This window comes from Cyprinodon variegatus, unplaced genomic scaffold, assembly GCF_000732505.1.
Source record: "Cyprinodon variegatus isolate N-32 unplaced genomic scaffold, C_variegatus-1.0 Scaffold32, whole genome shotgun sequence".
In the NCBI taxonomy this organism is placed as follows: domain Eukaryota; kingdom Metazoa; phylum Chordata; class Actinopteri; order Cyprinodontiformes; family Cyprinodontidae; genus Cyprinodon; species Cyprinodon variegatus.
In genome coordinates this window covers 609518-621788 of record NW_015150485.1, presented here as the reverse complement: position 1 = coordinate 621788, position 12271 = coordinate 609518, and the positions used below count along the sequence as shown (strand labels likewise).

General features: G+C 38.1%; 1 protein-coding gene across 1 annotated transcript in view; it reads left to right on the top strand.

Annotated features, from left to right (window-relative positions):
- The window catches only part of LOC107102260 (alpha-1A adrenergic receptor-like), a 25665-nt gene that overhangs the window by 6735 nt on the left and 6659 nt on the right, over nt 1-12271 (top strand). Inside the window, exon 2 of the mRNA XM_015401488.1 lies at nt 8217-9416. Coding sequence (XP_015256974.1) covers nt 8501-9416 — 916 coding nt within the window. The 5' untranslated portion in view covers nt 8217-8500. The remainder of the gene's footprint in view (nt 1-8216; nt 9417-12271) is intronic.

The following is a 12271-nucleotide window of genomic DNA, read 5'->3' as shown; positions in this document are numbered from 1 at the left end:
AAATTACCGGCCTCTCTCATCTTTTTAAGTGGGAGAACTTGCACTATTGGTGGCTGACTAAATACTTTTTTGCCCCACTGTATATATCCACTATTGTTTCGAAAGAATGCAATAAAATCTCCGTTTTGCGGCAGAAACAAAAAAATAAAAAAAGCTAATGATACACCATCCTGTAGAATTGCTGTACAAGTCTAGCCTCTCGTGCAAGTCATGTTATATAGCAACGCTGCCTAAAGCAAGACTCAGCATTTTTCAAGCTAAATTAGTCCAACTAATATCCTGTGTGTTTCAAACAAAAGATCTGCGACAGCTGCCTGAACAGGATCATTTCTTTGATGGTCCATAAGCATCAAGGACAAAGCTTTAGTCCATTACATCTCCTAATGCTGTAACGTGAACAGATCAGCTTTTACATTTCACATGTAAATTGGAGAAATATACCTTTGGCTGAAGGCTTTTAATCAAATCTTATCTCTAGAGGCAGAGAGGAGATGAGCAGCCTCTGTTTCCATCGATGCAAAGAAACTTCCATTATGGTAGGAACTGTGCTCATAGTACCTTCATTATTCATGAGGTTTTAAGAATAATTTCAAGAGAACCGAAGCCAAAAAACAAGGAAAACTGAATTGGCAGAATCAACATGTAATTTCTTTGGCCAGTGGTGTTATTCTGCTTTCTGTGAAGCTATGAAGGTTGGGAGGGGAAAGAAGGGATGACCAGACTGAAAAGGTCATTTCACACATTATACACCACGCCATTATCATTTCATCTCTATGCTACACTGTCCATGGTCACACTGTACATGAATGAAACATGAACTGGAGAGAGTAACAGATTAGCTATATCATGCAACCCAATACACTGAGGGAGGACTTAATGAAGCTGCGTAATCTCCTTTTTGTTTTGCTTCGTTTCTGCACCAGAATAAAAAAGCATATTGCATCAAATGAATGCAGTAGAATTCTCACCTATGAAATTGTGATATATTGAGTCTTCTTTTTTTTTTCTTTTTTACCTTTTTTTTCTTTCACACTCCATTTTCTTATTGTATATTTCGTTATACGTTTCATTTCTGGATAATATCACATTTTTTTGTGTGAGTGGCACAAACTTTTGTCATACTGCGTATTTAGTGATGAACTGAAAAAGCAGAGAAGTCTTTCAGCATATTTTTTCCATTTGTTCCATTTTGTTGCCCTGCGATGGACTGCTGCCTTGTCTAGAGTGTACCCTGCCTCTCGCCCATAGACAGCTGGAGATTGGCACCAGCACCCCTAGCGACCCCGTTTGGGATAAGCGTGATAGAAAATGGATGGATGATTAAAGAATTCCAAATTTGTGTAAACATTTGATTGATTTGGGGAAAAAAACTATTAGAATATTTTATTGTATGAAATTCATTTTGTGATATGTTACTTATATCTTGTTAGCCAAATTATGTCACTTATTTCCTTTTGGTAATTACTGTGCCCCATGGCTGGATTTCTATTCAATAAAGTTTTTTATTTAGCACCAATTCACAACACGTCGTCTCAAGTCATTTTACAGAGACGAATCAACAAGGTCATACAGTCAGATTGGTTCAAAGTTTTCTATCTAGGAAAACCATTTGATTGCATCGTCCCATTGACTCGAAGGCAATCCCTCACACTAAGAATGCATGAAGCAACAGTGGAGAGGAAAAACTCCCTTTTAACAGGAAGAAACCTCCAGCAAAACCAGGCTCAGTATTCAATGAGGGATTCAAGGAGACAGAAGTCACCATACAAAAAGAAGGAGAGATACAAAAGGCAATAGTCAACTGGCTCCACAGGGGGCCCCATCCAGGAAACACACAGCCAGGCAGACGAGTTCCGAGTCAGCTCCCGTGTCAGTGGATGAAAGAGAGCACGTCTAGCCAGTCACAATCAAAGAAACAGAACTACACTGAAAAACAGGCAAGCTCCAACATCTTTAAAGAAAAGAACCCAGGCTTGGTCATCCAAGCCTGGGTTACCAACTAAGCCAGTTTTATGAAATACCCCTCTGGTGAATGACTCTGAATGATAGCTGCTTTTTATTACCCACTCTGAAGGAATTCCTGCTCAGTGAAGCATCTTACTTTAGAAAGTAATAAAAAAATCCCATACAGATGTAAACCAAATTAAATAGCAACATGCATGGAAACACCAAATCTCCACAGCAGAAATTTGCATTGCAACAACAACAGCGGCATAAATAACTTTACCTGCCAGTGGTCATAGTTACGTTTTTTATGCTTTGCTTTAACCTCAAGAGTATTTTTCAAAGCTGCAAGCAGACTGAATAGAGCCATGCAAATAAAATCCAACATGTGCAGAGCGTCACGGAGACAGCCTCGCAACATAAACATGTCACCTGGTGATGACTTACTGCAATGTGCATGAATCGCCTTTAAACCACATCTCCCCGCCTGAGAGCAAACAGCACATTACTGTGGAGTGTAGGTGTAATGCATGGCTCTATAGATCCCGGTAATGTTGCTACGTCTATTCAGCATTCATTTATTTCCTGTTTGACCCCTATTTCTTCACTAAATCCCCCATACAGGTAAAACCTTTTTATAAAAAAGAAAAAAAAAATCTCATTACAGCTGAATATGTATTCTGAGCAACACTTCATTCTATGAAATCCAGGATATTTCATTTTTATTCTCCCTCAGGCCACTGAAATCCCAGCATCAAGTGATTGTGGGTGTGTGGTGTCAACCCGCAGTTGGACGTGCAGCAGAAGTCTCTGATCTTGCACAAACGTGAGACAAGCATAACTGTTCTCCCACAAAGCTTTATCACAGCTGGAGTTTTTTTATTCTTCCCTGTGCTGCAGCTTATCTCACTCAACGCCATCCTTTACTCTCAGAGAGGTACAGAGTGAGGCAATGGGCACCTGAAGCTCTCACAGGGGGAGGGCTATGCGGTGTCCTCCTTATGGTTCAATTCTCCGCCTGTCAACCGACGGATGACATAAAGCCCAACACACACACAGCAAAGACCTTCAGCAGTGCTATCAAAGGCGCTTGGCTGACTGTTTGCCCTTAAAAACATAATTATATGTGCTTTCATTTATCTTCTCACTGCATGGTTGGTTGGGTTTCTCATAATGCCACAAATGATTTTCCTGTTACTCCCTTAAGACTAGGTGTCTTTGTGCTTACGTCTTATTCTAATTTGGAGTAATGATGTTTAGCACGCCTAGAAAACATCAATCCAGCTTATTAAAGTTAACCTAAAGTTGATGTATTGCTGTTAAGCTCCTGGTTCACAAACAGACCACTGATGCGGATGTAAATGATGGATATTCAACCATAGTAATCAATAAAAAACAGCTTTGATTACGGTGAAAGCTGCAAGACTTTCTACTAATTTTGCAATTCAAAAATTTCCCTGTCTCCCATTTATCAGAAATGAAGCTCAGTCTGATTAGATAAAGGCCATTTGTGAGCATCAACTTATAAATATTGGAAAAAAGCCGCATTTCAGATCTGGCATTTCATTAAACAGTTTTAATATGAATAGCTTAAACTTCAATCTAAACTAGGACTGCAACTAACGATTATTTTGCATATCGATTAAGCTGATAAAATTAATAATCGGATATAATAAAATATAACATTTCTTTTACAAAATAAACCAGGTGAAATTAAAACGTTTCTATTTGAGATGTCCTGAACAGAGCACATTAATAATAATAATAATTGAACTATTTTGATCTCACATTGGAGAAATTTATCTCTGCATTTAACCCATCCCTTTGGGGACCAGTGGGCTGCCATTGTGCGGCACCTGGGGGAGCAGTGTGGGTTTAAGGGTCTTGCTCATGGACCCAGGGTGCAGGCTGTGGGGACCGAACCGGGTGCTTCCAACCTTCTTAGAGCACAAGTGCACTGCTCTAACCACTAGGCCAACACTCCCCTTAGACAAAAAACATTTTCATCATATAAAATTCAAAATGTTTATAAATATATTTTACAATTTTGCTGTAACCACTGCTCTGAGTGGGTTGCTCTGTCAGCTAAAGGCATTTTTTATAGTCTCTATACTCTAGTTAACGAATAATCACTAATTAAATAAGTTGACAATTATTTAAATTATCGATTATCATGATTAATCCAATTCATTTTTTCAGCCCTAATCTAAACATAAGGTTTTCAATGTAGGGGTTGCAACCCCCTACAGGATTATCAAAGTATTGCAGGAGGTAAGGCTTTAAAGCTACAGTGTGTAATAATTACAGGGATATANAACAAGGTCATACAGTCAGATTGGTTCAAAGTTTTCTATCTAGGAAAACCATTTGATTGCATCGTCCCATTGACTCGAAGGCAATCCCTCACACTAAGATTGCATGAAGCAACAGTGGAGAGGAAAAACTCCCTTTTAACAGGAAGAAACCTCCAGCAAAACCAGGCTCAGTATTCAATGAGGGATTCAAGGAGACAGAAGTCACCATACAAAAAGAAGGAGAGATACAAAAGGCAATAGTCAACTGGCTCCACAGGGGGCCCCATCCAGGAAACACACAGCCAGGCAGACGAGTTCCGAGTCAGCTCCCGTGTCAGTGGATGAAAGAGAGCACGTCTAGCCAGTCACAATCAAAGAAACAGAACTACACTGAAAAACAGGCAAGCTCCAACATCTTTAAAGAAAAGAACCCAGGCTTGGTCATCCAAGCCTGGGTTACCAACTAAGCCAGTTTTATGAAATACCCCTCTGGTGAATGACTCTGAATGATAGCTGCTTTTTATTACCCACTCTGAAGGAATTCCTGCTCAGTGAAGCATCTTACTTTAGAAAGTAATAAAAAAATCCCATACAGATGTAAACCAAATTAAATAGCAACATGCATGGAAACACCAAATCTCCACAGCAGAAATTTGCATTGCAACAACAACAGCGGCATAAATAACTTTACCTGCCAGTGGTCATAGTTACGTTTTTTATGCTTTGCTTTAACCTCAAGAGTATTTTTCAAAGCTGCAAGCAGACTGAATAGAGCCATGCAAATAAAATCCAACATGTGCAGAGCGTCACGGAGACAGCCTCGCAACATAAACATGTCACCTGGTGATGACTTACTGCAATGTGCATGAATCGCCTTTAAACCACATCTCCCCGCCTGAGAGCAAACAGCACATTACTGTGGAGTGTAGGTGTAATGCATGGCTCTATAGATCCCGGTAATGTTGCTACGTCTATTCAGCATTCATTTATTTCCTGTTTGACCCCTATTTCTTCACTAAATCCCCCATACAGGTAAAACCTTTTTATAAAAAAGAAAAAAAAAATCTCATTACAGCTGAATATGTATTCTGAGCAACACTTCATTCTATGAAATCCAGGATATTTCATTTTTATTCTCCCTCAGGCCACTGAAATCCCAGCATCAAGTGATTGTGGGTGTGTGGTGTCAACCCGCAGTTGGACGTGCAGCAGAAGTCTCTGATCTTGCACAAACGTGAGACAAGCATAACTGTTCTCCCACAAAGCTTTATCACAGCTGGAGTTTTTTTATTCTTCCCTGTGCTGCAGCCTATCTCACTCAACGCCATCCTTTACTCTCAGAGAGGTACAGAGTGAGGCAATGGGCACCTGAAGCTCTCACAGGGGGAGGGCTATGCGGTGTCCTCCTTATGGTTCAATTCTCCGCCTGTCAACCGACGGATGACATAAAGCCCAACACACACACAGCAAAGACCTTCAGCAGTGCTATCAAAGGCGCTTGGCTGACTGTTTGCCCTTAAAAACATAATTATATGTGCTTTCATTTATCTTCTCACTGCATGGTTGGTTGGGTTTCTCATAATGCCACAAATGATTTTCCTGTTACTCCCTTAAGACTAGGTGTCTTTGTGCTTACGTCTTATTCTAATTTGGAGTAATGATGTTTAGCACGCCTAGAAAACATCAATCCAGCTTATTAAAGTTAACCTAAAGTTGATGTATTGCTGTTAAGCTCCTGGTTCACAAACAGACCACTGATGCGGATGTAAATGATGGATATTCAACCATAGTAATCAATAAAAAACAGCTTTGATTACGGTGAAAGCTGCAAGACTTTCTACTAATTTTGCAATTCAAAAATTTCCCTGTCTCCCATTTATCAGAAATGAAGCTCAGTCTGATTAGATAAAGGCCATTTGTGAGCATCAACTTATAAATATTGGAAAAAAGCCGCATTTCAGATCTGGCATTTAATTAAACAGTTTTAATATGAATAGCTTAAACTTCAATCTAAACTAGGACTGCAACTAACGATTATTTTGCATATCGATTAAGCTGATAAAATTAATAATCGGATATAATAAAATATAACATTTCTTTTACAAAATAAACCAGGTGAAATTAAAACGTTTCTATTTGAGATGTCCTGAACAGAGCACATTAATAATAATAATAATTGAACTATTTTGATCTCACATTGGAGAAATTTATCTCTGCATTTAACCCATCCCTTTGGGGACCAGTGGGCTGCCATTGTGCGGCACCTGGGGGAGCAGTGTGGGTTTAAGGGTCTTGCTCATGGACCCAGGGTGCAGGCTGTGGGGACCGAACCGGGTGCTTCCAACCTTCTTAGAGCACAAGCGCACTGCTCTAACCACTAGGCCAACACTCCCCTTAGACAAAAAACATTTTCATCATATAAAATTCAAAATGTTTATAAATATATTTTACAATTTTGCTGTAACCACTGCTCTAAGTGGGTTGCTCTGTCAGCTAAAGGCATTTTTTATAGTCTCTATACTCTAGTTAACGAATAATCACTAATTAAATAAGTTGACAATTATTTAAATTATCGATTATCATGATTAATCCAATTAATTGTTTCAGCCCTTATCTAAACATAAGGTTTTCAATGTAGGGGTTGTAACCCCCTACAGGATTATCAAAGTATTGCAGGGAGGTAAGGGTTTAAATAGTTCATTTTATCAGAAAAAAAAACAAAAATCGTTACAACTGCAAAATAATTTAAACAGGAAATAATGTGTTAATATGTTACCTTCACACATGTCTCAGATGTTTACATTAAGACTATATAACTGTTGATTTATTATTGATTATTTTGCTATATACTTTTAGATGAAATATTTTACTGTTAAAATTGGACATTAAAAGAAAACTCTCTTAACTCAAACGTGTCAAGCTCAGTTCAGTGCTTCATGAGGGCTGGTGTCCAGCACTTTTCAGATGTGCCTCTGCTTTAACACACCTGAATCAAAAGTTAGGTAAAGAGAAGGACTGCAGGGAAAGTTACTGAGGAGGTAAATTCAGCCATTCGATATAGGGGTATTGGACCAGGGCCATCTTTAAAAGTTGCAGGAAAATGCCCTTCAGGACTTGAGTTTGATGTCACTGAGCTCAAAGGCTCCAGAAGTTGGTTTTCCTACATTTCACAACAAAAAAATGAAAGTTTGCAGAACTTTCATCTGCTGAAATACCAAAAAACAAGTTAACAAGTATAAGTACTGGTAACTCACCTAATAATGTTAAAGATTAAAAAATACCTTGGTTGTCTGAATTGAATTATTTGATTATTCCTATATTTAACACATTGTTTTAAGTTAAAAAATAAGAATTCTCTTTGAGCTCAAAAGATGCATTTGTTATCTGAGAGTCCAACAAACCTGTGTCTAATGAGTGCCTCATTTGATGGCAGCTTGATGCTAAATAGATGATCAATCATTTGATTCATCCTTATTGGAACATAGATTCCCCCCAACAACCCTCTGGACAGACATGGTAAGGGAATGTTTGCTCCATCTCTCCAAAAATGTGGGGGTTAAGGATTAAATAAAATGTTAGATCTAAACAATCCCATTGTACCTCTGACTACTGGAAGGTAAACACCCTTCATTTGACCTCATCTGGGAATTTTACTTTGTTTTGTTGTCAAGTGTCTGAGTTTGTTTGCAGGCAAAGGTACTAATTGTGTGTGTTCTCTACATCATTACTTTGTTTCTGTCTGCTGCAGATCTAATGAAGGGAGAAGACTATTTTTACCTTTTAATCATATTAGGAAAATGTGCAATGAGCTTTGATTTGATTTATATATAATGTCTTTTGTCATTTAGCTTCTTTATTTTCACTGTTTTTAAACTGACAAAGTAAAACCTCACTTTGTTTTTAATGCACTTTTTTGCAGATAAAATCCTGCTATCATGAATTTGTTGCTCAATACATTTTATTTCTCCTCTTTTACAGATATCTTTTGGTGGGGCCCTTTTAGGGTGAAGAGCTTGATCTCAGATCCAATAGGGACTACATTTGATCTGCTTTTTTGGTATTTCTAGACTTTATATGATAAATGGTGACAGTTTTATTGCAACAAAATCTGACTTTCAGCCAAAGAATCTGGACCAGATGATCTATGGATTGTTGGCAAGAGTCAATGCATCTGCAAATGAAGTGGATGAGCAGTTTATGCAGCAGGAAAAGGGTTTGTCCTCTGTTGGAGTTTAAAAGCATCTTTTGCCTCAGAGTTTATAATGGTTCCTACTGAGAATACAAGTCAATTTTCATCAGCTGATTTCTGCCCAAACTGCAGCTCCTCCAGCCATTCAGAGGTGCACATAGCCAAGGCGGTGGTTTTAGGGCTTGTACTTGTTGTTTTTTTATTGTTTGGAGTTCTTGGAAACATCCTGGTGATCCTGTCTGTTCTGCTCCATCACCAGTGGCGATCTGTGACGCATTATTTTATCGCCAACCTGGCAGCTGCAGACCTCCTGCTCAGTTCGGCCGTCCTGCCTTTCTCTGCCACCTCAGAGGCTCTGGGCAGGTGGGTGTTTGGCCGTTCTTTCTGCAACGTGTGGGCGGCCCTGGATGTCCTCTGCTGCACTGCCTCAATTCTTAGCCTCTGTGTGATTTCCATCGACCGCTACCTGGCAGTGAGCTACCCTTTGCGCTACCCCGCCATAGCTACTGGCCGGCGAGGCCTGACAGCAGTGGCAGCTCTCTGGGGACTCTCAGCCGCTATATCTGTGGGGCCTTTGTTTGGTTGGAAGGAGCCTGACCCAGAAGATGAGACTGAGTGCCGAATCACACAAGAACCTGGATATGCTTTGTTCTCAGCATTAGGGTCTTTCTACATACCACTGGTTATCATCCTGGTCATGTACTGTCAAGTGTACACAGTAGCAAGAAGAGAAACCAAAACCATTAGGAAGAGCTCAAAAGGAGAGGGGGTGGAGATGGAAGGAGTGACATTGAGGATACACAGAGGAAATGCAGCTCAGGCAGGGAAACACGAGGGTGATGAGGAGACTAGGATGCACAAACGCTCCTCCTTTCCTTTGCCAAAGTTGCTGAGGTTCTCAGGGGAGGAAAAGGCAGCCAAGACTCTGAGCATCGTGGTCGGATGCTTCATCCTGTGCTGGCTCCCCTTCTTTCTGGTTTTACCAATAGGTAGGTTCAGCCGACATTTTTTTATATTTTTTCTTGCGATCCGAAAATTAACAATGCTATTAACAATGAGCTAGTCTGAATTATTGATGCTCCAGGTAGAAAAAAAGACACATTTACTGTGTAAGACAAGGGTATTTCCAAACACTTAAAAAAAAAAACACACACAAATGTATAAGAAAGTTACTTTTTTTGTATTTATTTTTTTTTTATTTTGTGCCTTTATGTAAAGTAATTATCCCAGATAGAGTAAAGATTCAGGTCTCTATAAAGAGGGATTTTCCGTTAACCCAACACATACGAATTAATTAACAAACGAAAACTTGCAGCTCTTCTGCATTATTTCATGTTCTTATTCCTTCTTGGAAATTTCATTCCCAATAACGTCCTGTAGCTGCTGGCTATAACAGAGATAACAGAGACCTGTAGCTACCTGCAGTGCTTTAGTGGTAAGGCTGTTTGCATAGAGGTACATATTTTTTCCATTGTTCATTCCTCCATTTTTAGATGGCTATTCAGCATGTTGTGAGAAGACTCTCCCCTTAATCCTTAGAAATAAGGTTTCCAGTACAACTTGTACAAAGGCATTAATAAAAAACAAACCCTTAAAGGAATAGTGAAGTAACAATAAAACAAACAAAAACAAAAATACTGGTGTAACCTTTTCAAAAGACAGTATATAATAGTAAATTGCTGTCGCTGTACAATTTGTTTACAGCTGCACCAAACTTGAGTGATTCAACCACAGGGAGCAATTAAGCTCTGCTTTTCCAAGCAAGTCTTAGCTTTGATGTCCCTGCCAAGAAAACAATGTATTATATCAGATGATTTATGCAGAAGAAAATGGATAAGTCACCAATCTCTTTGTTTGCCTCAGATGAATACTTGCGATTGAACACTACTGTTCAATACAGCTAATGTTGTTTTTTTTTCTAATCACAGAAAGACTTAGAGGAAATGGATTTTCCGTAGTGATTTTCAGAAGGAATTTCACTTCAAGTCTGTGAAAGCAGTTCCAAAAATGTTTACAGATATATATTACCGCGTTTTCATTGTGATTTTCTCTCTTCTTACTTTATAAGAAAACTGTCTGAGCTGCAGAAAACTGTTTAAAAAAATAAACATTTTGTCTTGGGAACAGCAGATATTTGCTTAGATAGTGCTGCACTCTTCATACTCTGAAGTTAGAGTTTCATTTGAAAATAAAAACAATGACCCTTAGACTATGAATATCACTTTGATGGACTGAGGTTCCAAAATAATCCCAAAAGCAATACATAAGAATGCTGAAAGCTGCAAAAGTAAGCTATTTGTTTCTCCATCTTTGGGTTTTTTCTCTTTTATAATTAAGGATACATATGGTTATGTCCAACCTCTGTAAACAACAATTCCTAACTGCTTAAAATGCTGACAAACAAAACTGAAAGAAATTAACACTTTTAGATGTTAATTTCAAAACCAGGCAAAAACAATATCATACACTTTTGACTGACTTATTCGGGGCCAGTTTTGCTCCAGTGTTGTGCCAAGCAGGAACATAAAATGCTGACACCGGCATCTTTAGCAGTCTGTATCACAGTATGGAATGGTTTCCCCTTCAGAAACCAGACCTAATGGTTTTCCCAAAGGTTGAATGAAAAGTATTCAGACTGCTTTTATTTATATGCAAGAGTCAAATAGCTGGTTAGCTGCAACAGTAAATCAGCAACGGCTACCTAATGCATTTACACATCAAGATTGAATGAATCCGTCTCAGCACAGGTTAAACTGATTATAAGAATATGGAAAGACTAAATTAACTATGAACATGGGATGATTGCTGGATGAAAACTACAATTTTCTGCCTCACAGAGAACGGTGCAGAGAGAGAACTTATTTAGCAAAAAACAGCATAAACACACCTTGAAAACACATCAGAATGGGCTGCAGAAACTAATCAAAGGAGGGGGGGGCATTCTCTGTTTTCAGGGGGGTACACTCTCTCTAAAAATGTTTTTGTTTGGGCTTAAAAAAAACTGCTCTCAACTACTCCTACAGTCTTTGGAGGATAAAATCTATCAATAAAACACCAAAATAAAAAAAAATCTGTTACAAATAACTTGGTTAATACTACGATGATTGCATTCACTAAAAAGGTGAAAATCAACCTAAAAACAAACATTGATAAACATGAACACTGATGTCAGGCTGAAGTAATAATTCTAGTAGAGCAAACTATTGAATCATCACCTGGGCAATGTCTGTCACACTTCAATCAGGAAAACAGTTCATGAGTATTGCATCAGAAACAGAGGTGGGTAGTAACTACTTACATATACCCAGTTTCATTTACTTGGGAAGTTTAAAGGAATAGTAATTTTTACTTTTATATGAGTAAAAATATGATAAAGTTTCTCTTACATGAGTAAAATTTTTGGCTGCTCCATACATTGTTTGTAACTTCACTTAATGAGAACAGGCTTGTTCTAAACAAATATGTACAATTAAGATCAATACTTTCTTCTTATAAGTACTCAATGCTTATTGGTTAAAGGTTATCGTCGATCTGTTGAATCTGCCAGTATACAACAAACAGTATATTGACATTTTAAATATTCTTACCTACTGATTTAGCAAAGTTTATAAATAAAAAAAAAACATATTTTTTTAAAGCAGTGTTCATTCCACCTATGTCTTTTATTGTGTAATCTCTGTTTGTTATATATTTTTTTTATCTTATTCTTTGAAACACCAGGATTTGTATTTTACTTAATATTTTGTTACATTTTATATAATTTTGTTCGTGATCATTAATAATAAGTAGATCAGTTACTTGATACTTGAGCAGCCTTTTTGCCAAATACTTTTTACTTTTACTT